This window comes from Adelges cooleyi, unplaced genomic scaffold (assembly GCF_023614345.1).
Source record: "Adelges cooleyi isolate 19-005CV unplaced genomic scaffold, UGA_ACOO_1.1 ACOO_flye_CR_arks_rails_tigmint_CR_PRNA_167, whole genome shotgun sequence".
NCBI lineage: Eukaryota > Metazoa > Arthropoda > Insecta > Hemiptera > Adelgidae > Adelges > Adelges cooleyi.
Genome location: NW_026095824.1, coordinates 883,428 through 909,815, shown reverse-complemented (window position 1 = coordinate 909,815; position 26,388 = coordinate 883,428). Strand labels below are relative to the sequence as shown.

Genomic DNA, 26,388 nt, shown 5'->3' with positions numbered 1-26,388 from the left:
AACTATAAAAAAGTGAGAACCTTCATAAAGTTATCAGCACAACCTTAGCAGACATTAATTAAACTTATCCAAAAAATTTGTCGGTAGTTACTAGTTTGTTGGACGGACATAGTTGGAGAAGAACGAAATTTTGTCACACCTCATTATTTTCACCACTAGAGCTTTTTTAAAGTTTGCAGTTAATAGCGCAATTTTTTGTTAGCGAGTTTTTTGTTGACGAAAAATATTGTAAATGATTTGTTGAGAATATTGTTGGACCTTTTTTTCGTCATTAAAGCTTTTTGAAGCTCCAAAGTTATAGTAGAAATAATGATAACAAACACGATTTTTACCTAATATATTTTTATTAATATTTTATAAATTATACGTAAATGCCATCAACTATATTTTGAGTTCATATGGCAATGTCCATCTATTTAGAAAAAACTTTATTAGTACATCTAACTTGATAACGGAGCATTTTTAATAGTAGATAAATATTATCCATTTGAGTTTACACACTTTATCACGCATTTACATTTAATAATTATTAAGTGTACCTATACTATTCAGGTAATTTTATATATAGGCTATTAAAACCTCTTTTCTTCCACTTTTAACTTTTTTAATTCCTACTTATTCCTAATCCGATCTAAATAATAAATATACATTAATCTTAACATACCTATTAATCATTTTATGTTTAGATTACTTTATAACTAGTTGTTATACATTCGCTACATCTATTTCCTTAATGTATGCAAATACATTTTCAACTTATTTATTACTTTTACTATTATTAAAAACTTTGTTTAATTCTATTACTTTGAACTAGAAATTAACTAGTTCCACGATTTATCACCCCTTGTGAGAAGAGACATAGGTACTTCTATTAAAAAATAACTGTCTTTCTCTCTTACCTATTCCGGCGCGCGACCCCTTATTTTGCTATATATAGGCATGACCCATCCAATCTTTTATTATCTATGGTCACAGCCACAGATATATAAAACAACGTTGTTTTATATATCTGTGGTTACAGCCTATAGGTATGTTTGATGTCTTATTGATAAGATGTAGCACATTCGACGTTTATGTTTGTATGCGTGGAACAATAGTCTAGAATGATAGTACTCAGAACTTTGAAATATGCTGTACCAAGAACAAGACAAGAACTAACATAGTTGGTAATACATAGCTGTTATAAAAACTATTATAGATAAACTGTTACAGATTACGATTTTTTTTTGTTTACGCCATTACGTTGTTTTTATTATGTTTTAATTTATTACTTATGGAATAATTATTATGCTACTATTACTGAAATAAATAACACTACTATCTATTTTCAAACAGCTGTTTAGCAGTTTCTGTGATAACTCTGTTTATTTTAGTATATCCAAATTTGGAGTGTTTGGAGAAAAAACTGCTAATGGCCAGATGCGTAGGATACTTTGAATCCTTCTTAAACTAGGCCAACTTTTTTTCTGTTTTAAGTAATTACTATATTAGCGTGATGGAAGACATATTTCAATGGTGCCGTGAAGGCATTACAATGCAAGTTCGGGTCTGGCTCGATGACACAGAACACGACATGAATCAAGGGTAAATAATAATTTAATTTGTGAAACATTTTAAGTAGGCACCATAATTAAAAAAAAAATATTTTAAAGGGATGACCACGGGTTTAGTCCACTTCATTGGGCAGCTAAAGAGGGTCATTTAAAAATTGTTGAAATGCTTATACAAAGAGGTGTACGAATAAATTCAACGAACCGTGGTGATGACACACCTCTGCATTTGGCTGCAGCTCATGGACACCATGAAATTGTACACCTGGTATGTATTTTTAAGTGCACAGCCACACTAGCGTTTTTTCAGCGATCGATAAAATCCGCACTGATCAATAAACAACCGCAACATATATTATTAAGATACAAACCGCGTTATTGCCGACTAGACCGATTCGCGTATCTGCCGAAATCGGCTGACACCAAACCGCCACATGTTGCTGTTTTGCAGTGCGGATTTTATCGGTCACCGAAAAAACACTAGTGTGGCTCTACACTAAAGGTATTGAATGATAAGCCTATTTTAACATTAAAATTAAAACATATTTTAGTTGTTAAAAAATCGTGCCGATATCAATTTTACTAATGAACACGGAAACACTCCTTTGCATTATGCCTGCTTTTGGGGTTATGAAGCAATTGCTGAAGAACTTATCGAAAATGGTGCATTAGCAGCTTCGGCAAATAAAGATGGAGATACTCCGCTTGATAAGGCAAAAGGCCCAATTGTTAAACATTTGAAAGGTTGGTTAGGTATTTAAATTGTAAGGGGGCTCTATCGCATAAAGCCGTCCGGAACCTACCATCTCATGATGATGAATCTGGGCGTCCAGTGATGGAGATAGTGTTTATTTTTATCTTATTGTATTAAAATTAATGTTATAGTTTTTATTTATAATATGTCATGGTTTTAGACTTGGCATTGCAATCTGGACAAGATCTTACTAAAATAAATTTTAAAGATCAGAGTTGGTTGGGCTTGAAGACTAGAAGTCGTAAGTATTTACATAGTTTTAATACCACATAGCATTTATTGATGTGTGAACCTCAGTGACTGAAATTTGTATAATGCAATTTATATAGCGCTGAATATCTCCTTATTAATTAATAATAAATCATTGCCAAGTATATCTTAATTATTTTAGTAATGAATACATTTTGATTTTAAATAATTATATAATATACTAATTTTAAAATCATTATTTCTTAGGAGATGCTACTTTATCACGTCATAAAGGAATTAATTTGAGTGACCTCTATTTACATACAAAAATGGCCACTTCACCCAGTGGGGAAACATGGCGAGGCCATTGGCAAAAGAATGATATTGTTGCTAAAGTGTTAGCTGTGCGACAATGTACTCCTCGTATATCAAGAGACTTTAATGAAGAGTTTCCGAAGTTAAGGTAAGTGAAAAGGATAATAAATATAATTATACTAATAAATATAATGTACATTTATCTATATTTTATTATTGTTTTTAGAATATTTTCTCATCCAAATGTGCTGCCCGTAATTGGCTGTTGTAACTCTCCACCGAACTTAGTGGTTATTAGCCAATATATGCCTTGGGGATCGCTCTATACATTATTACATGAAGGCGCTAGAGTTACTGTGGACACTGCACTGGCTCTCAGGCTAGCAGTAGATGTGGCTAGAGCCATGGCATTTTTACATAGCCTCGAGAGAATTATACCTCAATTTTTTTTGAACAGCTATCATATAATGGTTAATTCTTATATCTTAATTGTATGATATTTAAAACATAAGTTGCTATGAGAGTGAAATATTTTTTATTAGATTGATGAAGATCTTACAGCAAAAATTAATATGGCAGATGCAAAGTTTTCATTCCAAGAAAAAGCAAGAATATACTATCCAGGATGGATGTCGCCAGAAGGTATAACAGCTTGTCATTAATTTAATATTAAATACTGGTGGGTTTTAATGATATTTTTTTAAAAATATATATCGTAAAAATGTCTCTAACATTTAGCCGCAATAACAAAAAAAATATATAATGATCAATATTGCTTATTGATAAAATTAAAGTTATATAATATATCTTGTAATTCATCAGTAAATATTATTACTTATTTTAAATTTAGACTTTCTATTTATTATACATTATAATAAATTATTTGATAGTAATATTTCTATTTTCAATTTTATATCTGTATCAAAAAAGGCTGAATTAGTGACCATAATAATATTGTACCAAAATATTGATACCACTGAAAAAACATTAAACAATATTTTAAAATTGTATTTTTTAATCATAAATATTAAGTTAATAAATAAATGTATAAATACTGCTTTATCTTGCGTATCTAATATTGCAAAATTGATTAGCATAATTCAGTTTTGTATTTCTTTGAAATATTATTACTTTTATTTGAAACAATATTAATTTATGATATTAGCATTACAAAAGAAACGTACCGACACAAACTTTGAAGCTTGCGATATGTGGAGTTTTGCCATACTTTTATGGGAATTAGCTACTAGAGAGGTTCCATTTTCTCACCTGTCGCCAATGGAAATTGGAATGAAAGTAAGAGATTACCTTTTATTTATTATTATTGAATAGTAGGTAGATATAATTAAAAAATATTATTATATAATGGTGATACATTCATAGGTGGCATTGGAGGGCTTGAGAGTGTCAATTCCGTCAGATATTTCACCTCATTTGACAAAGTTGATAAAGATATGTATGAACGAGGATCCTGGAAAAAGACCTACTTTTGATATGGTGCTGCCAATTTTGGACAAAATGAAGAGATAAACAAAATTAAGATTTTGAAAAATATTATTTGTCAAAGAGAAATCATTTTGTTAGAAAAAAGGAGATAAAATCTCACTAACTTGATTACTTTTAAATTTAGGTTTTAATTATAGCAAGTGGTCCAAAGTAATAATAACAATAATTGTATTAATACTATTCTTTTTTTATTGTTATTAAAAAATTGAAATTAAACATTTTGTTTAAAGTTGATACTTAATTTAAACATACATTTTTTTTTAATGTATAATTTTAACAGTATTTATATACTAATGACCACTTGTATTCCAGTGTTCGCTTACTTTATTATGCTGACTAATAAGACTTAATTTATTACTTTTACTATTAACTATTGTATTAAGAAACCTGCTATGTTAAACTACACCATAATTGCATTTTTTTTAAGCTACACAAGAGCACATAATAGTTTATAAAACAAAACTATGATCAAAATTTGAAGTGATGATTTATCAAAGGAATGTTAATTATTTTTTTTGTGTGTAAACACAAGTATAATTATTTAGTTGTTCACAGATTAAATTTTTTAATTGTTGAAAATGACAGTTTTTGTTAATACTATTCTAATACGCAAATCGAGCATACATATTTTGTTAACTTAAATGTAATTTTTTTATTTAAACTAACTGTTAGTTTTGTTATTAATTGTTAATAAATAAAACCAATAACATTTGTATATAGCTCAGTGTAGACAATTGAATGAAAATATAATCAATAGTTTATATTTTTTTAACGAATAACAATACACAATGTTTTTGTTGTTTCTAGTGGGCGTTTACGATTTTTGTCAATTATTTTTACCCACTACTCCCATTGTGAACAATGAGAATTTTGTATTTGAAAGGGTTTGCGTGCCTTATTATTATACTGTATTGCGTTTTTACAGATAATTATCAAACCTATAATTATTGTGAATTCAATAAACGATTATGTACTAATAAAAAACCAAATGTACTTATTTAAAACCACAAACAGGATATTTTTTCCTATTTCTCTGTAGTGTAATGCTTGCTGTAAACAGATACTTTATATAGAACGTAAATTGAATTATTAATATTTAATGAATATTTGTCAGGACAGTATAACCTATATAGCTGTTAATCAACCATATAGCTGCTGTTGTCTGGTGTAAATAAATTAGTACACACGTTGAATGGGTCGACTGGTTGAAATATTTTGTTCTCGTGTGAAAATACTACCTTCTATCACAGTCAACACTCAATATTTAAATAATGGACTCAAACAAAATAGACAATATGGAAATTGAAAATCTATTGATGGGTTATTTTAAGTCGGTAAGTTATAAACATTTATAAAAATTAATTAAAATGTAGATAGTATCCATTGAGTATAATTTATTCTCAACGATAATAATATGAAAAACCATTTCTGAGAGCTCGAACGATTGCAACGAAAAGTAATAATAAAAGTGCTTTCCATTTAAGTACCTTGCGAGACTTACCTATACGATATTGTATATTACTATTTTATTATATAAAACATACTACGTATTAGCTTAAACTCCAACTTCAACTTTTTGTAACTAAATCGCTCAACTCGTCAAAACCCACAAATTCTCCGAATAAAAGTTCTGACAAACAGAAATCTAAATCTTAAAAATAATTTTTGTTTGTTGTATAATATAGGTACCACTATAACCTATACAAGTATAAAATATATATTTTTTACACTCATTTTCATCTGATATTCCGATGTTAAGTAAAGTATAATGCCCCAATTCCCATTTTTTAAAAAAAACTTTTATTTTACCTTCTAATATTACACAATATAATAAGCTCAACTATCCGACTGTGTTAATAATTTTTATCATAGCGATACTTAAATAAAATCATTTCAACGTAGCTATAAGATTACATTTAGGTATTTCCCAATTATTCTAAATCACTATATGGAGTTCAGTCGGTTATAATTCATGATTTTTATTAATTCCAAATATTATGTTCAATACAAATTTTCAAAAAAAAAATATATAAATTGTGTTTATTTAACATACTTTCCTGTAGCCAATCTTTTAATATAATGACGCATTCGAGTATCGGACAGCAAAAGGAATCGAAATGATCAAAATATATCCCTTTATGACTCTCGAGGACGGTCGTTGGTTTATTCATAATTGACTTTGCAACTGTTTCGTCCGTGGGGATTAACTGACGAGAAAATATAATTATACAACCGTCAAAAATATATCATTTTATTTGCCTTTCGGGTTGTATCACGAGTGGACGGTTCGATTGATGCGAAATTGCTTTTTTTATTTTGCCAACACAACTGTTTTATACGGTAAATAACTAAATGGGAAACAAGTTCTAAACCAACGCTATTTCCAAATTCTTTTTATCCACAAACAAGTCAGATGATATAATAAATTAATTTATGCTATTTTAACTAAAATATTATAAATGTGTCAATACCCTGAAGTAGTGTCACTGGATGCCCCCTTCACTCAAGCCGTCCAGCTTTGTAAAAATAAAAATAAAAATAGCCATTTTACTTATTGTACATATTAATACAGATTGTAAATATTTCATATAAAACATTTTTTTAAAAAAATGGTTCAATGGAGGTAGTAAATAAATAAAACGATATAACCACTATTATATAAATGATAATAATAATTTAAAAACTACATTTTTTAATTATTTTGGTTGATGACGAATTAATTATATAGTATAAATATAAAAAAATTGGCGTATAAGGCTTATTTTACATTTGGCATTTGTATTAACATCAGGTGTCGTGATGGCTATCATTTATCAAATTTATAGAACGTCGCGAGGCCATCCATCATTTAGAGACTAATGCACAATCTCTACTACTAATATAGTAGGTATATAATATGAATTTGATTAATGTTTTCGGCGAAAAAATACAATTATACCCAAATGACCCGTTTTATACGGTGATTGCGTTGGTTTATTTTTTGAAAACGCTTTGCATTTGTAGACACGATAAGTGTGTAGGTATTTAAAATTATGCGGTTTTTGAAAACTGTCACACCTCGACTGTAATAATTATTAAATACATTTAAAAATATTTTCCCGACAAAATTTAAACGCATTACAATAAATAATGAGTATATAATATGGCATTTTAATGGCGCTAGCAGAATAGTTAATTTTATTAGTAATGGACCGGATACAGTATTCTACATTGCAGCAGAAGAGTGAAGGGAAATGTAGACCCTCTCAATTCTGTCACAGGTAATTTTACTTGATAAGGGTCTTTAGTTAAACGAATGACAGTTTGACAAATTGCGAAAAAACTGTACAATTAGTCCCTTTCTACCTGTAATAAAAAAAAAAAGGTAACCCGTATTTTATACGGCAGGTATTTACAAAATATATGTCACATTTACATATAATGTTTTTGGTAAAAAATCTTTATGCTACCCTTCTCATGAAAATGTCTAAGTATATACTTACTACAAAATTTGATAATAAAAAATAACCATGTCCATTACTATTAGTTTCATAATGACAAATATAAAATAGATCAAAATTCAAATAAACAGGTTAATTTTGTATTATTTATAATGCGCGGTTTTTAATAAATAATTCTAAATTTAAATTATAGAATAAGCACAGTTGATTTTGAGTATTTTATGTAAGGCGATCATGTGAAATAATAGGTATGTAGTTTTCTTGCTGACTACTCATCGATAGCGTGGTAGAATTTTGAACACGGTGAAATACCACAATCTGTCGATATAAAAATGAAAGCGTATAGTAAGAATCGAAATGATTAACGATCGGTGTTTTCTTATACCAAAGGAAGAGAAGCAAAATACCCACGAGGGTCACAAACTACACTTTCGATAAGTTGTATCAACACATGCATTGGTGCGAATTCCCTTTAGTACAAAAAAATGTTCGAAATTAAAGGCTGACTAATATTTTACTTACTACGTTGTATATGTTATATTTATCATAGATACATCTATCTATCTAGCATGTAAAATAAATTATAGTTATGTGCAGCTCAGTATGTAAGATATTTTTTTTATAAAAAGAAAATATAATTTAATGGCAAAAACGTTGGGAAATCTAAATACGAATGAAAATCTAGTCACGTATAGTGTCCAAGTGCCTATGTATTGCTCAATGCTCAATTCGACCCAGACTATTAAGCACTTGAATTTTAACCGTTATAATATATTGTACACATAAGTCTTAAAGTTTATAAGATATGAAGAATTATTAAAAAAATATCAATTGTATTATTTGCGTTAAAAAAAAAAAAAGTTTGAAACATTATATTTTCAAACAAGTTTTTAGCCGTTTCATTAACATTATGTGGCGTCGGGCTGCACAAAAATATTATATATTTAACGATTCATTACAATTAAATGGACTAATCACGGCCCACAAAAAATTATGTCTAAGAAGGAACCACTAAATGTTTATTGATTTATGAAACCCTTAATGAACGTTTGTGCAACCCGGCATTATGGTGTAAGCCAATGGCACTATTAATAAAGCCTGAACAATGTAGAATAAAAAAAAATCTGCTTGCAGCGTTTGTGGTATAGAATGGCCGAAAAGCGTGTTTTTCACAAGTTGTGTGTGTCGATTATTATACAGCGTTTGTAGTTTATTCAGTAATAAAAAAATGGCCAAACATTTGTGTTATTAGAGATCATATCCGCCGTACAGGGACGAGGGATATCATGGGCCAACAGAACGTGATCACACGGCTGAAGCAGTTAGGTCGAAATACCATAAGCATAAAACTAGTGTATTCGATTTCAAAGCGTATTTTTCGATGACGAGTTTACCCGGATTCCATTATTTCGTGGACGACTATTTTAGTAATTTTGGAAAGTAAGTGAAATCGTCGCAAGATCAGATGTGTCTACTTATGCGATTATGCGAAACAATCTTACAGTTGTTAGACGTGACGACAGCTGGACGTTGTTGGTTTCAGGTACGTTTGGGCGATTTGTCTGATCAGCGTTTATGCGCTATCCGGGTGGACAGTCTATTTGTCGGTTATGCATTTTCTTCGAAATTCTGCGATAATTACTTTAGAGAACGAAGCTTCGTCCACTTGGACGATACCCTTTCCGGCTGTTACTATATGTAGTTCAGACAGAATACGCAGTTCGGTTTATAATTTTTCATACGTCAACTATTCCACGGTGGACGAACGGTAATGGCATTGCCTCGAACAGTATAAAATCCGATTTGAACATGTCGCGGGCTAACTTTTACAGAATCACGTGGAACGCAGTACACAGTATGTGTGATCTCCAAATGGATTCGAACAATCACCAATTGTACGAAGAATTTCTAGACGGGCCTTTTGTTACACAGCTAGTGAAAGTGGGTTTTTAGCATAATTTTGAAAACAAATTATCAGTAATTACCGCGAATAGTTACTGGTTAGATAAGGCGTCGGTTTTATAGAAAACATCTTGAGCGCCTTTTCGCTTAATTCAATTTTACATATCTACATAAATATTAGATTTCTATTTACTTGTTATAACGATTATGCATACCACATGATTTCAGAATTTGTCGTTTTCGTGCGAGGAATTAGTTTTAGGTGTTGATTGGTTAGGCCATCAGGAAGACAACGCGTGTAAAATGTGGTTTCAAGAAACGTTCACTATGCACGGTCTCTGTTTGACGTTTAACATGATGCCTATCGGAGAGATGCTACGCGGAGTGGAGTGAATATATTATTTTATTATTAGATCTGTTTAATATTATACTTCTAATAAAAATTCCGACAATAAAGTGAAATGTATTATTATTCGTTTAGCGAATGGTCGTTAGACAACGCGCTGCAGTGGAAAAACTACACCAGCAATTGGTTTCCCGAAACTGGATTTTCCAAAGACGCCTTGGAAGTTAAACTGCCCATGAGAACAAACGAGGAACACGAATCTTTTAATTTCCGTTCCAGGCTACTTTTCAATGAAAACCCCAATAAACAGTGCTCGAACAATTTGAACGTGTACTACGTCAGTAGCTAGTAGCAAAATTACATTCTGCCGTTTATAATATCGTGTAAAAATTTAGGACAATATTTTTTCAATTTTGACTCTTGTAGATATTGATTCACAGTCCAGCAGAGTGGCCAGTCGACTCCCACCAGACGGTCGTGGTTCCACCCGGTATTATAGAAAACGTTGGCCTAAAACCAGTGGTGAGCTCGATTACCGCGGAGTTAGCCGTGTGGAAGCCAAAAGATAGACAATGTTACTATCAAAACGAAAAGCGGTTAAAATACTTTAAGTTTTACACACAGAAAAATTGCATTTTGGAATGTCGCAGTGAAAGTATTGTAAAGCGCTGTGGATGCGTACCGTACTATTTGTTTAGTAAGACATCTTTAATATTGTTAATAATGTTTTTCAATGATTACCTGATTAATTGGTTAGTATAATACACTTATTAATACTGCCACGTATTTGTAAAAATTATTTTTTTTGGTTAGGGGTTGGCAGTAATAAAATGTAACACCTCTAGAATAAAACTACGAGTACTCTCGATGTTATACTTACAATCAGCATTTGTGCATATTTATTTAAACTTGGATATTTGCAGGAACAAAGAATACTCCAGTGTGTGGTCCTGCAAAATCAGAATGTTGGTTATCTGTGTTGCGTAAGTATAAAAAAATAGATGTATTAAGTAAAATATTTTACTTTTTATTAAAAAATAAATTTATAAAAATATTTGTTTCATAATAACTAAAGAGGATAAAGTTGAACCTTGCGAGTGTTTACCAGATTGCAACGTACTGTCTTTTGATTTGCTAAAGTCGAACGCAATTAATTTTTTTGATCCGTCCGATTTTCCAAATCGCAAAGATAATAAAATCTTCAACGGGTATGTATGATTTTTTAAAAACATATTTCCATTAAACGGTATAGTTGTTCAGAAACTAGTGTTATAGAATTTAAAAAAAAATGATCAGAGACAACCTATAATTTAAATGGCCCAGCAATTAATAAATATTAATTGAAAATAATTATTATATTGTGTAATATAACTTATTATTAATTTGCTTAAAAAACACACAGAGCAGAAATAAGAGTTTTTTATCAAAGTAGCAACTATTTGGGATATCAGAGAATAACTATCTACACACTTTCTCAATTTGTCGGTATGTATAAAGCGATGACATTACTTGTTAAATAACCGATATAATTGTATGTAAATTGTAATTGTATTAAAGATATGATTATTTTTCAGGTGCAGTCGGCGGATTAATGGGATTTTACATGGGCTTCAGCATTTTGATTTTATTTGAACTCGTGTATTTTATAACGCTCAGACCGTTTGTAAACTATTGGAATGCAAAGAAAAAAATGAAAAAAATTGATATTATTTCATTATAACCATTGTATAAGAGAGAATACAAATAGTATTGTTTTTTAGTTGTATTTTACATCGATGTTCATTAAATCTAATCATGATTTTCAAAATTTAAATCAAAACGAACTAGAATTTACATTTTCTTTTATATTACTATAATAATTCACCTCTTCTCTTTGTTGTTTTCTTTATAGTTCCTCCCCATTTCTTGCGTTTTCACTCTGTATTTCGTTGCCAAAAACTGTGGTATGGACCCGTCAATCTACTGACTGATACAGTAGGATAATGCACGTATAGCTTTTTATTTTGATTACTTTATAATATTATACTTGCACTTAAACTATTTAACTAAGTTATGTATGATTTTAATTTATTGTATTTTACTGTGTAAAATTTTACTGTTTTGTATTAAATATATAAATATTTATTGCACTGTTTTTAGCTTTATTGATAATAATGCTATACTATACTTATATACGGCAATAATAATTATAATCTAACTTTCTGTACAATAAATGGAATACATTTGAACAAAAACAAATAACAACGTTTTTAATTGTGTACCGTTAATGTGAACTAGATAAATATTAACTAAGTTTATCCGGTAGTACGATGTACATAAACCCATCTTTAAAACGCGTTGGTTTAATGTGAAATAATTATGTAATTACATTTCTCCAATTTAATTAAATCTTACTCCGGGTCGAATACTGCACATTAAACCAAAAGCTAAATGTGCATTAACAACGTACCTAATATTATAAATATGGAATGGAAATAATTAATTTTTAATTCCACATTTACATAGTATAACTACTACGTTTACATGTCGTCGTTTATTCGCATTAAAACTTATTTACCGCAATTACATGCAATCGATAATGCGCATTAACCTAATTCGAATTAAGTGAATCTGGAAGTAACGTGCATACGGCCTCGTTCTTAACGTGAATTAATGGTTTATTTAAATTCCTCAGAAACAATTAAATCTTACTCCTGCATTAAAAGTTGCATGTCGCAATAGTAATTTGATTCGTATTAAGTAATTGCCAATGAACGACTGCATGTAAACACGGTAATGCATTAGTTAATGCTCAAGTGTCTATTAACTACAACTGCTTATTGTCTAGCAGCCAAAATAAAGTTGCTAGGCACACGCAGGGCCGGTTGATGTCCTTCAATCGGAAGACTTATAATGAACATGTGAGATTTAAGAGTGACAGTAGAAGATTTAGAAATCGTCGTTTGGGCTAAGGACTTCGATCTTACCTTACGGTGGGAAATAAATGAAATTACTCAAAATGAGTCAATTGACGAAGAAAAGTGTTCTGTTTACATTCCAGCAATACCAATTTTCCAAACAAAAATATAGGATTGCTATATTAAATGTCTATGATTTATGGTTTGGTGACATCAGACATGTGCCTTGACTAGATTTATCAGTTAAAATTAAATTCATTAAACTATACAATGTTAACATCTGAGTAATGTTAAAGTTTACCTAATGAATACCCAAATTACGATTTCGTAGCTCTAGAATTGAAATCAAGTGTTAGCAAACTCTATTTAGAGCATTGTTGCTTGTACAAAAAAAAAAAAATGGTTATTTCAGCGATTAAATAAGTTTTTTTTTTATAAAAAGGAGCTAAATAATTATTGGAATACTAATAATGCGATTAAAATTAATATAAATTAAATACTAAGCAAAGTATCAGTTTAAATTGATTTCTTGTACTTATTTATAGATCAATTTAAGCGAACATATTTTAGTTGTGTACTACTAGAGAATACTTCGATTAATTATAATTATATTAATAACTTTTTGCTAAAGTAATATTTTAATATTGTTGGTAATTAAAAAAAAATAATTGAATGCCCACGTTACTAATCTTTTTATTGAAATATAATTGTTTTTGGGAGTATAATGTAGTTTCTAAACTGCTAAATTTTGTGTTATCTGTATTTAATTCGTAAGCGTGAGCCCCCTAAACTCTAATTTGGTCACGTTTTCGAATCATGATTGGTATACGTGTTTGAACAACCGCATGCAACTACAGCTGATACCGATTGAACACACATATATCCAGTATAATGTATATACAGTATAGTTAAATCAATATTTTACCGAGTGGAACAAAATGATTGTAAGATGAAAGTTGCTTCACATACTGACTTGAGTATTTGCCCGACATTGATTACGGAATTTATGCATTTAAAAACAACTCGACTGCTGACCGCCATGACAGTGTAAGCTAACCTATTCTACACCTAAGCGGTTTTACCTAACGAACCAGTTGATATGAAAAAGGAACACGCGAAGTTAACCATTTTATTAGGTATAGGAAAAGTGAGTAAATCATACATCGATGCAGAAACCAGAGTTTTTTTTAACGTAGATACTAAAACAATTAATTAATAATTAATACTGCTTTAGTTTCTTATAGTTTTTCTAGCTTGGTTTTTTCTTTTTGGATTAATACATTTTGCGATGGCTGTAACATACATATGTAAAGACATGAACGCAAGCACTTTTATCACTATGTGGGCTATACATTTTTTTCATTCTTATAGTCTAAAGAATAAAGTGCCCATAGGAAATTAATTAAAACTGCCAGGGTCAATAATTGTTATTGATAAAATTACTATTTGTCCATTGCTGTTGATTTATTTTCGAAATAATGTTAAATTATAGTATTGTTATTAATAATTATTAAAATTGTTGCAAATTATTAAAAAATTGTTTCGTCATGCCATGAATAGCTTTTGTACGACAAAACGAAGTTCTTAGACTAAAATATTCAGTGAATGTTGCCTTGTATAAGCTATGGCCAGAGCTCACTGTTGAAGTGGACGCCTAAGGTAAATAATATGAATTGCATGACATAATATTAACGCACACTTTGTTCTACACATATATAATGCGACAATATAAAGTGTAAAGTTTCCCATACTTTGACATGAATTATATTGTATTAAACACGGTATTACCTGAGTACGTTTTAGTTAACAATTTTTCAAGTGGAAATCTGGACAATGCACAGCGTTGCAATTCCTTCGAGAGTCTCGTCGTATCATCTTTGTCATTTTACTCGTTAAACGATGTTTGCGAGGGACTTACTTTTGATGTATTTTATTTAACGCACATTCGTACTTTTCAACGGTATTCGTGAATATATAAATGTTCTTGAATGTTAATCTGTTTTCAAGACACAACGGCAACGTTTCAACGGACAATATCTGGCGGTTTTTGACGCATGATTCACTAGCAATCGTCTTTGTAATTTAGTATTAATAATGTATTGATCAGTTAACAAACGGTTGCTACACCGATTCCGCCCTTGAGTATTTTAATTTTTAGCTTCGATGCGTAGCTGAGAAGTTATTGTTTTTACAATGATGTGTTTTTATTTTTGTGTCTGGACCCACGATATCTCGTAAACCTCTGAACCGATTTTTTTGTGTAGCAACTCTATAGATCAGAAATCATACCTAGAAGGTACTTTAACAGGCCAAAAATGAAAAAAGTCACCCCTTCCCCATCAAAATCGAGAAAAACTCCTAAAAAATGTACAAACTTTTCAACTCAAAATTACGATGCTTTATAACTTTTTTAAAAATAGTCAAAAATGTTCCAAATTTATATGAATTGTTCTTCAAACATAGTACTATCGATAAACATTAACAAACCAAAAAAATATCATAAACCCTTTCCCTTAGAAGGGATAGAATTTTTTCTTTATTTCACTTTTTCAAGCAAAGTTTTAGAGATTTAGATCTGAAAATTAGACCAAAGGTAGATCTAAAATGAAACTATAACATATACAATTATCTCAAAAATCTGTAGTCAAATTTTTTTTATTAAGGAAAACCCCCAAAAATAGGGTAAATTTACACTTTGGCTGTAGTCAGTTTCTTGGTTGCTATGTGTGTGTGAATCAACAGTCAACAGGTAATGAAAATATTTTCATTATATTGTTTATTACGATATATGGGTAACTATGACAGTACATTTTTATAGACAGACGATCAACCCTTATCGTATCCACCCTGCACAAGACTAAATATTACATTTTAAGTACATTATTGCTGGTCCCATGATATCTTCTAAACCACTATAACTATGAATGTGTTGAAACTTTCGAGGATTGAAATATTACATAACTATAACTAGTTTGAACATACTATCCACAGATTCGCATCGAAGCGTTTATTTAAAAGTGATTTTATCACTTTCAGTTATAATAAAATCTGTAGACTTGTGACCTCTCCGTCCCCAATATGCCCCGACCCCACTGTACAGGCTTTTTTTTTTTAAGCAGGTTAGGTGCTAACAATTAACATCTCATTGGTTTAGAGTTTTGATTCTACTCTATTCTATATTTACGATTACTAAATTATTTGTTTTATAAGATCCATTTGGCTTACAAACAACGAACTATACTAATAACTAGTATGTAATATTGTATGAGTAGTATTAAAAATATGCTTCAATAGATAATGCTTAAGGTTTTAACGAGCATTACATTTTAAAATTGTATGTATACAATTGTATATGCAAGTGAATAAATATATATTTATATATATTTAGTAATATATTTATAAGGCTTCAACGAGTATGTACAATTTATTTCGCGTAAGCCAAAATGAATAGAATATAATCCAAGTGAATGTAATATAATGAGACACTAACGTTGTCGAAGAATTTCAAAGAGCCCAAAAGCTTTTGAGATATTTCTCGGAAAACTAAATAACAATATTGACAGACACATATCACACGCTAAATACAAATTGTGCATTGAGGTGTTATACAAAATGAAGAGAGTTGAGGCATTGTCGCAAAGCGGTACATCATATAATATTAAATAATGTATAAAACATGTTAAAAGGCAGCACATTTTCGATATTTTACTAAATTAATTGGACTTCAGATTAAATTAATTATATTTATAAATGTCGGAATGGCGAATTGACAAGCACGGACTTATAATACATACCATAGACCTGTTAATTCAAGGACGGCGGAAACAAGCAAACCAAGACTCAAACCACTTCGCAGGCGTCTATTGATTGAAGATAAAATTATTATCGTCTGGTTGTGCTACTTCAGATTGTGTGAAAACGTGACATACGCCACTTTTGCTCTTGACCACTCGATTAACAGGTCAATGGTACTTACATTATCGTTGTACCACGTTGCTTTTGTCGGTCGCTATGTTGTACACGAACCCCATAGCGGCGTAACGGTCTCGGATGGTCATGTTGAATTGGTCGTCGATAAGTGTGCTGAGCCAAATGACAAACTGATTGCGATATTCGTCGACTTTCGGCAGTTCCTTCAAGAAAGGCTCGAAATATTTCACGGTTCTTTCTATCGTTACCGGATCGTTTTCCGTGTCGCCTTCGTCGAGCGGCACACATCGGCCGTGCATCAACGTGGCCAATCTCGTATCGAGCTCCGACAGCGTCCGGCCGACCGTGTTGAACGCACAGATCACTTTGTGTGCAACGATGCGACCCCCGGAGTCGTCGAATTCATTTGCAGGCAGGTCCGCGACGTCGGTGCACAGCCGAAAGGTCGCCAGAACGTCTTGCATCCACCGGTCGTTGATGGCCGGGGAAGCCTCGTAGAAATACGACAAAGCGCTGGTCATGCGCGACGTCATCGTTGCGGACTGTTTGATCTTCCGCAGCACCAATTGCACGCACTCTGCCATCAGTGTCATGGCCAAGTACATTCCTCGGCACTCCACCATCAGTCTCTCGACGTAAGCCAGCAACCCTTTGAACGAGTTGCCGTACAAGCAGCTCAACACCATCGAGGCTTGCCGTAGTTTGTCGACGACGTTGTCTTCAGTCACATCCGGACGGCCGTCGGCGCCAAGTTCCGTTAACGTCTCAACCGTAACTTGACGAGCTTCGTCGCCTTCGACAGCATCGACAATGGCCACTGTGCACCCTTGCTGTTGCCATCCCGGTTGACTTAACAGGGTGGCGAGCTGTGTCGTCGTGTCCTCGTCCCTATCCGCCCGGGCACGAACGCACAGTTGAGCCAGTAAAATAAACGCGAAGATTTTAGGCTGCATCTCAAGTCGACGGTCTATGTCGAAAAAATATATATTCAATGTACTTGTGTTGGCATACGCGTTCTACGATTCGGTTTTGTTTGCAAGTTGGTTGTAATCGTATTTACAATAACATCTCAGCGCTGTTTGTTCAACTCGCATGTTCTTTATTGTTTAACCACAACTAAGCTACATCAATATAGCAAAAAATATTGTTCATGTTGTACGATTTTACTGCGACTTCATAATAGTCGAGAATGAGTTGGCGTTTTTAATGCCAAATTCTTATACGAGTATTATTATTATTTTTTTTTTTTTTATAAAATTCGAATTTAATTTGAACCAGAAATGAGAATGAGGAGATCTTAGAAAGTGGAAGAGGTTATGTTCGGAAAGCAAGTTGTTATGTTGAAGATTTTGAAAAGGCCCATAAGCGGCTTTAAACAAATAGTTTCAAAGTTATTTACGTCAAAAGGAGTAAAGGCAAGGAAGAAGCGCTGCGATATAATTTTTTTTTTAATCTTTATTTCACTACTTATATATTGTAGAGCTAGTAGTAGTAGTAATAAACTAATATGCTTGTATAGCATACATACAACCATATTAGTTTAGTAGAATGAAAATATTTTGTCCACTAAAATGTAATTCCTCGGTTAATAACCACTGACAAAGTTCATAAGCCCAATGATTAACCACCCAATATCATGTACACAAATCGTAAAAGTTGAGCCTAGTTTAATTAAATATGTAACTCTGTTATTTATGTGTTACAGCATTATGATATTAAACGATTTAAAACTATTATACATCAGTATTAAAATCAAGTATAACGATAGCATGAACAATAGCTTGTTGAATTTAAATAATATTTCCAATTACTTTCGAGTGACATAACGGATACAAGTAAACATGACTAATGCATTTAAAGTCTAATGAAATTGATCAAAAATGATTTTTAATTTTTCGGTAATTGCCAAGGATTTTATTTATAAATACTAAGAGGTAATTAAAGATAATACCTAGAGGGAATTTAATAACATATAAATCTGTTGGTATTATATATTTCGTTGCGCTCAGTAAAATCGGAAAATGTGACAAAACAGTTCTTAATTGTCTTTTCCGTCTGATTAGAAGATTTAGTTGGATTGACTAAAATTATTGGTAGTATTTATGATATACGTTATAATATATTAAAATATTAAATGATTTTTCCGAAAATTCTATTTTATGATAAATCGGTTACACAAATAATTTTAGGGCACGATGGTCCATAATCGTGAAATTGATGAGACGTGGTCGCAAAGACGGCTAAACGGATTATTGTTCTGAATGGAATTGTGTTAGTAGTTACCACGCTGACTATGATTTACTGGCCGATGATTAATAGTCATCTGCCACGGTATTAGTATAGGAATCGCATTATTTGAAAACTATTAACGTTACTCACTGCAAATCAATATGGTTGCTAACAGTCATTGTATACAAACAGAAATGTTTGATTCGGATCAGTTGCTCGACGTTTGATTTGGATGTTCATAGTTTTATATCTCGCACTCGATGACACTGTATCTCTGTAATTTATCACACATAGATTTCGTTATAATATGTCTCGTTTAAGATAACACATTTAACAAACTAGTAGGTACTCTAAGAAAATAGTATAAATGTAACGAAAAACAAAACATCATGGTAAAACCAATACCAATTATAATTAAAAAATAACAAAAATGATCAAGCCTTTCTACCGACTTTAAAGGAAAAATAATGTTTAAAAAAAAAAATGTATCTTTGAAATTATCCAATCATGGCATTATGAGGTGTCAGATTTAAACTTAAAAACATATTATTCTTTTGGATGTCATCTCTAGTTTTGGCTATGATGCTAATCTGAGAAAACATTTTTTTTTTGCACTTGTTTGTAAAAATTGTTGTTATAGAGAATAATAATTAAAAAAAAGAATTTGATAGTAATGGGAAGCTAGGAAAAATACTTAGACGTACCATAATTGCCTATTATTAGCGCCGTTTAAAAAAAGAAAAATGGAAAAAAAAAGATAAAACTTTTAAAATTGTATTTAAAAAAAACTTTAATAAAGAAAAAAATCATATAACATATATTATATGTAGGTACATAGCGTTACATGGCGTTATGGATATATGGCATTATGTATTTAACTATTTTTTTCTACATAGTTATTTTTTTTTCATTTATCATGTGGCCTCAATAAAAAAACTCTGATTTCTCATTGTTAACTGTGGAGTAAAGAGAGTAATGTTGTTAATTTTTATTTCTATATTTAACTAGCTTTGAAGTCTGCAAATGATTTACTTTGTTTCAAAAGTTTGTTGATTATGCTTTGACCATTAATTTTTCTTCTTTAATTTATTATGTAACACTGTTAACAGTATAAATAGCTGGGTATTACATTTTAAAGTTTTCTTTTAAGAGATATTTAAAATAAATACAATTTATTTAGAACTCGACTGATTTTTTTACATTCGGTAAGTAGTAAAAACAAAAATATTCGAATAGGTTGTATAGTTTCAGTAAGGCTAAGTGAAATCTGTTTATATATCCTATTTGTGATGCCTTTATTAAGAAACTTTCTCTAGTACGTCACGGTAAATCTTTTTATTATATTTGTTTTATTTCGAATAATAATAATACCTAGTCATGTAGCTTCAAATGTGTGTAAATAACATATTCTGTATTCATTCGTTTAAATCAGTGGTCACAAGTCCAATAGTGATATTTTCAAAAATAGGTATTAAGCAAACATTTAGAAATTATTATAAAAAAAGAAACTTTATTTTTGATTAATTTATTAATTAATTAATTGACTTGTATCCACAGATCATGTAAGGCTAGGTTGGGCATATAGTTTTATGTACTTAATGCTCCTGAAGTTCTGATATGTATAATTTAAAAATGTTGGATTACCTACGTTATTTATTTTTATGAAGTATATATTACAATTTTTTTTTAAAATCTAAATGTGTTCGGATTAAAAAACCGTAATATTATTTTTTAATTAGACTACCATGACAATGTTTTTAAACACTTTTCAACATATTGTATTAAAATGACGGTGAAATGCTTAACTGGTGGAGAGAATTTTTAGAAACGAATTGGTAAAAAAAAATACTGTTCTATAACTTGCACGTTGGTTTTATAACCGAAAGCCAGTCTAAAACAATAAAATATGTTGTACAAAACCAATGCGATAAAACAATAATATTGTTTGTAATGTAGTTTGGGCGATAAAATTCTTAAGGAGCCCACTCGTAAATGGACGGCCATAGTTTTAAGTAGCACGGATTTACTATAACGTCGACAGACTATTGTCGTAGCAATGCTAAACACGCCGAACGCTATTCGTCAAAATAGTCGTTATTGTTTCTGGACTAAGTTTTATACGTGTGTACACACGGACACACACACACACACACATATATATATATATATATATATTAAAAATAAAATGCTCAATTTATGTTATTGTGTGTACAGACATAAAAAACAAGTTGAATAATTCTAGTTAAAATCACTGTGCCGATCACGCAGTTATAACACTGTAAAATCCGATGGTAGTAAAACTAAAAAATACATTTCATGCGTAAACTTTTACAATAATAAGATCACACTAATACACTTATTGCGTGAAATGGAAAACCCAATTAACGCGCATAATATCCTAAGCTTTGGTTCGCATTGGCAGTGGGACACTAAAATCTTGTACGGCGCATTTCTGAACACCCACATTGAACACGTCTTGAGCTCCGGCGTACATCCATTATCATTGTAGAAAGATGCAGTGAAATACCATTCGCTGTCCAAAAACTGTCCGAAGCTAGATAAGGAATCCAACGATTCTCAAAGAAAGTTGTAGGAAGAAGAAATCGACCAGTCAAAATGTTTAGTACATTATTCTCAATTTAAAAAGATAATGAAACGTATGCGTTACCATTTAAGTTTCAAAAGTTCCTATCAAAATAACCAAGTTAAGAGGGGGGTAAAAAAAAATTATGAAAAATTGAGATCACATTGCATAAACACACTGTGTAAAGAAAAAATTCAATTTCTTATTAAATCCACTGAGATATTGGGTGGTTCACGATAAGTTGATCATCTTGTATAATATATATATATATATATATATATTATGTACCTACTCTATATAAAATCCGTAAACACCACATAATACATATGGATATCCTTGTAGAGAGAAAGAGATTTTAGGTAATCCCGTAAGACACAATTGTGTACTGGAGTATGTATGATCATAGTTATTTATTTATAGTGTTGATATAAATCAATAAGATGAATGGAAAAACATTCAATGTGTCCGCGTGTTTGTCCCTTTTTTCCCAAGTCTTATCTCACACGAGTGGGGTCGGTAGCTTTAATCCTCCCGGTGGAAATAATCTTTGTGTAAAATAATTTAATTGAAAACGTTTTTCTCTTTTCTGATACTGCAATTTTATTTCGACCGACGTAACTAAGTTCATTTTAGAGATTAGATTTAAAGGTTAGGTTAATATATTCAATTGGTAAGGTAATATATTGAAGAGTCGTTCAGAGTTGAATGATTTCCGAATAACTGTGTTTTGTTAAAAATTATATAGTTTGTTGAATCAGCACAGTTATTAGTTCATCACAACTCACAAGTTATAATAACGTAAAACATTTCAGTATAAGTTCGACTCGGATTTTAAGATTCAGAGCACTGAAAAGGTAAATTTTCTATGCAATGCTACCACCTAAACTATACGAATATCCTTAAAAATTAAAAATTGAACATAAAAGATATATTAAGACTTTTACAATTATTATTTTTCTTATTTTCGCAGTTATTGGTTTGATTTCGAATTTGATGTATGTTTCAACTGTATGACTCCATCGCTAAGTCCATAGTTACTGAATCACCTCCTATATACTCTAACAGTGATGGTTTATTTATGTAGATTTGGTTAAATTAATAGCTGTACACTCGTAATGATTTTTATATTATGATCAATTTTAACAATTATTTTTAATACATTACAATAGACAATACTTGTATTATTTTCTACTTTGCTGTCTGTGATAGAATATTTAACTGGCTATCTCGATGCGACTTTTATGTTCAACACCGCAAGAACGAGCAAATCAGAAAACAGGGAAGAACTAGAAGTAATATTATAGTAGGTAATATAACCTGTCGATCACGTATTCTATAGTTTATGGCGAACACGAAAAAGACACTGGCTAGAATTTGTCTCGATCACTTTTTAGCTTGCTAGGCTAAGCAGTAAAGCGCAATACTTTAGTATAGACATAAATAGTTTACTGGATTAGAACATAATAAAGTGTATTTATATGTTATTATAACCAGCATTCTATTAGACGTTCTAACTCACTTGACTAACAAAGTCAATTAATTCTATAAATGAACATCTAATTGAAGATTGACGTTGTTACAATGCACTCACATTCTTGTTAGTTGTAGATAATGTTGTACATTGCACTAAAATTGATGGGTCCATGTTGAGAACTTGACAGGTAGATAACAACCAATAAGTTGTACTTACAAAAGAATGAACACCGACTAATGATGTTCATTAAACGGTTCAACGGCGTGTTATTGGTTTCGGTATAAGAATAGGTCAATTGGTAAGTTAAGTGCATATTAGTACCACTCGATTTGTCTTTTAAAATAATTACATAAGTCGATTAAAGTTTCCGTTCAAAACATAAAATGAGATGGTTGATAAATACATATAGGTTTGGTATTAAAATTATATTTCAACTCAAACGCTTACTATTTTTACATATTTTATTAATACTGTAATTATTTAAAGTAAAACTTGTAATAATGTTATTAAAGTTATTTGTTATAAAATAATTTTAATATTTCTCTATAACTACTTGAATATATTATATTTTAATTATAAGCCATAAAAATTGTGTCGTACTTAAATGTTATTAGTAAACACCGGTCGAGTACACATTTTTATACGACTAATTTTACTGCTTCTGTACATGATTCCTTTTAAATATCATTAATTCTGTATATAGAAATGTTACCCTTCAAATTATATAATGTTTTGCACAGTAGGTACCTTAAAATAAATATATACAATACACCATTTATTAAATAATTATGAATTTTATTTAAATTTCTTTGATTTGGCCAATTTTTTTAAAAATATTGTAGAGCTCCGAAAAGTAGGTGGGTACTATTCTTTTTTTATCAAGTTGTCTGTCAATCAATCAATATCAAACATTTAGTTCTGATTAATACAAGTCTCTTTTGATCGAATAAATATATGCAAAATCGAACAATATGTTATGTAACACGTTTATCTAATTAAAAAAAAAAATGTATTTTCTAAAATTTTATAATCATTATTTGGAATTTTTTAATAGACCGATAAATTATTTATGAAAGAAAGTTTACTATTCCCCGTTAAAATATAACATTGGAAAGTTCAGTAAACTTGGTTGCGATCATTAACTATAACTATTGTATAAATGATTTATTGCTCTTTTTCACAACTTTTTTAAATTATAAAAGTAAAAAGTTTTCTCTGAGCGATAAGTAATAAATAGTGCGTTTTATTTATCTTTTCTTTCTCCAAAACGTCTCCAAAACATAAATTGTAACAGAAATAGAAAAAAATAGTTTTCATAAAATATGCATCGACATACATAGATGTATTTCTAAGTGGCATAATGTCAATGGTAATATTAATATCACTCTTAACCGGTCTAACATAACTTATAAAACAGGAAAGGTTGTCACAGTATTAATTAATGTTATCGCATACATGTATTATTTTATTATTATTGATAATAATCAGAAAAATTGTTTTTCTAAGACTTGCAAAATCATTTTTATTAAAAAAATATGTAGCATGAAATAATTAATTTAATTTTAATTTTTTTTATTTAAAGTTTTTTTAATGAAAACACGATTTTATAAAAAAAACTACTTAAGCGAAGTTGGGTAATTTTAAGAAATTGGGACAAATTTAAATGCAAATTTTTAAAATTGACAATTATTTCTAATTGAACGTTTTTAATTATACGATTTTTATGAATTTCACAGTTAAAAATAACCCATATTATTGTTTTTTAAAATAAAAACACAAATTACAATTTTCCTTTTTCGCTTACAATTATTACGCCGCCTGACACTAAATCATTATAATTTATAAGCATATAAAATTATATTTTTTAAATGGATTCTTTTATAATTTTGTTTAAAATTCCTACTTATCTTTTCACAACCTAGATATTGTCTAATATTGAAAATTATATGTTTATTTTTTATATATAAATAAATGGATAATAAGTCCTATTGCTATAGTTTTTATCAAATAAGTCCAATGTTTCAAAATGTTAATTTTAAAAGCTCAGCTACAGTAAATAAGATGATTAATTACGATATCATACCAAGATAAACTGATACAGTGGGTTTTTAATCAAATACACTATATGAAGGGATATTTTTAATCCCACGGGAAGAAATGTCTATTTTGATTAACAACATTGTCATGTGTCAAACTAGTGGACGTTGGTATTTTGACTTGTATTAGGATAAAGACTTTTATCCGGTCTTACATCAGTAAAGGATACAGACAAAATTGTATCGTCGCAGAAAAATATCATTTCATCTCAAAAATAAGGCATCATAATATTTACTACTAAATTACACATGTGACCTATTTCCCAATAGGCTTATCTGTTAACATTAAGAAAAAGCTTCGTCGCGATTTATGGTAGCCGCAATATATTTTAAGCCCAAGAGAGTTGTGACTTCCCAATCCTAAGAAGAATAAATTGCATTAAAAGGGTTAGGTACTTAACCCTCTTCCAGTACACAACGCGACGTGACTGTATTAGCAAACTTTTACCATATTTATTTGTATTGCTTAAGACTTGTTTTGTGTACTATATTTTATAATTTTGCATACATCGAACATAACGCTTAATCTTTTTTTATAGATTATTTTTAGAGAGTATGTTTAATCCTCTGCATTATTTATAAATCAGTCTAAGAGCCGATCATCAAAACATGTACCTGGAACTTGGCTTGCTCGTAAAAAAACAGCCAATAGACAATTTTCCCGAAAAAAATATAAGTCTCGTTACTATCTTTTTCAAAAAATTTCTTAACAGTGTTTTGCTTAATCTCATACCAATAATGATATGAGATTAAGTTTAGTTTTGGCCATAGCAGATAAAAAATTAAAAATAAATACATTTTCTGTTGTCTATTATATCGCATTGATTACAATACTATTATTATATCATTTTTGCAGTGTTGGAAGCAAAAATATACAGATGTATAATTTTTAAAAATTATACATCTGATATTTCTTTTAGAACAAATTTAAGTAATTCGTTCTTAGACTGTTGAACCTCATATTATAAAATAATGTCTCAGTCCATTTGTTGTATTTAATCAAGCATGCATGCAACTTTATAAATTATTTAAATTTGGTCAATATTTTGAATTTTTATTAGTTTTTTTTTAGGGTTTTGTCGTGCACGCTGCACGAGAGTTTTTATTTATAGTTTACATAATAAACCAATAATAATTAATCAACGCAGTTTATGTTTAAACAAATATTTTTTTTCG

The 26,388-nt window shown here is 30.2% G+C and overlaps 2 protein-coding genes and 1 long non-coding RNA gene across 4 annotated transcripts; 2 read left to right on the top strand and 1 right to left on the bottom strand.

Annotated features, from left to right (window-relative positions):
- The first annotated feature begins 1,109 nt into the window (after positions 1-1,109).
- On the top strand, positions 1,110-5,318 carry LOC126832960 (integrin-linked protein kinase). The gene is made up of 10 exons (XM_050564034.1): positions 1,110-1,166; positions 1,374-1,584; positions 1,653-1,818; positions 2,102-2,294; positions 2,465-2,545; positions 2,761-2,956; positions 3,035-3,278; positions 3,351-3,450; positions 3,974-4,104; positions 4,192-5,318. The coding sequence occupies exons 2-10, from the start codon at positions 1,496-1,498 to the stop codon at positions 4,336-4,338; spliced, it is 1,347 nt and encodes a 448-aa protein (XP_050419991.1). The 5' UTR covers positions 1,110-1,166; positions 1,374-1,495; the 3' UTR covers positions 4,339-5,318.
- A 226-nt stretch (positions 5,319-5,544) lies between these two features.
- On the top strand, positions 5,545-12,083 carry LOC126832817 (pickpocket protein 28-like). 2 transcript variants are annotated; one of them, XM_050563793.1, is made up of 11 exons: positions 5,545-5,648; positions 9,007-9,194; positions 9,298-9,522; positions 9,587-9,695; positions 9,885-10,045; positions 10,138-10,339; positions 10,429-10,699; positions 10,926-10,985; positions 11,078-11,210; positions 11,405-11,487; positions 11,577-12,083. In XM_050563793.1, exons 1-11 carry the CDS (start codon positions 5,586-5,588, stop codon positions 11,720-11,722), a joined length of 1,641 nt encoding a protein of 546 aa, XP_050419750.1. In that variant the 5' UTR covers positions 5,545-5,585; the 3' UTR covers positions 11,723-12,083. The 2 variants fall into 2 exon arrangements, with proteins under 2 accessions (XP_050419750.1, XP_050419751.1); XM_050563794.1 differs by lacking the exon at positions 5,545-5,648 and adding an exon at positions 8,866-8,932.
- On the bottom strand, positions 7,570-12,087 carry LOC126832818 (uncharacterized). The gene is made up of 3 exons (XR_007684809.1): positions 11,867-12,087; positions 10,883-10,952; positions 7,570-7,659 (listed from the first exon to the last, which is right to left on the bottom strand). It is a non-coding gene; the product is annotated as an uncharacterized LOC126832818 (long non-coding RNA).
- Positions 12,088-26,388: the final 14,301 nt, after the last annotated feature.

Bases quoted from the DNA above. Each gene is read 5' to 3' on its own strand.
- LOC126832960 (XM_050564034.1), top strand. From the start codon at position 1,496: ATGGAAGACATATTTCAATGGTGCCGTGAAGGCATTACAATGCAAGTT. The intron at 1,819-2,101 runs GTATGTATTTTT...AACATATTTTAG, and splicing joins ACCATGAAATTGTACACCTG to TTGTTAAAAAATCGTGCCGA. The intron at 3,279-3,350 runs GTTAATTCTTAT...ATTTTTTATTAG, and splicing joins TGAACAGCTATCATATAATG to ATTGATGAAGATCTTACAGC.
- LOC126832817 (XM_050563793.1), top strand. From the start codon at position 5,586: ATGGACTCAAACAAAATAGACAATATGGAAATTGAAAATCTATTGATG. The intron at 5,649-9,006 runs GTAAGTTATAAA...TTGTGTTATTAG, and splicing joins TGATGGGTTATTTTAAGTCG to AGATCATATCCGCCGTACAG. The intron at 9,195-9,297 runs GTAAGTGAAATC...TGTTGGTTTCAG, and splicing joins TATTTTAGTAATTTTGGAAA to GTACGTTTGGGCGATTTGTC.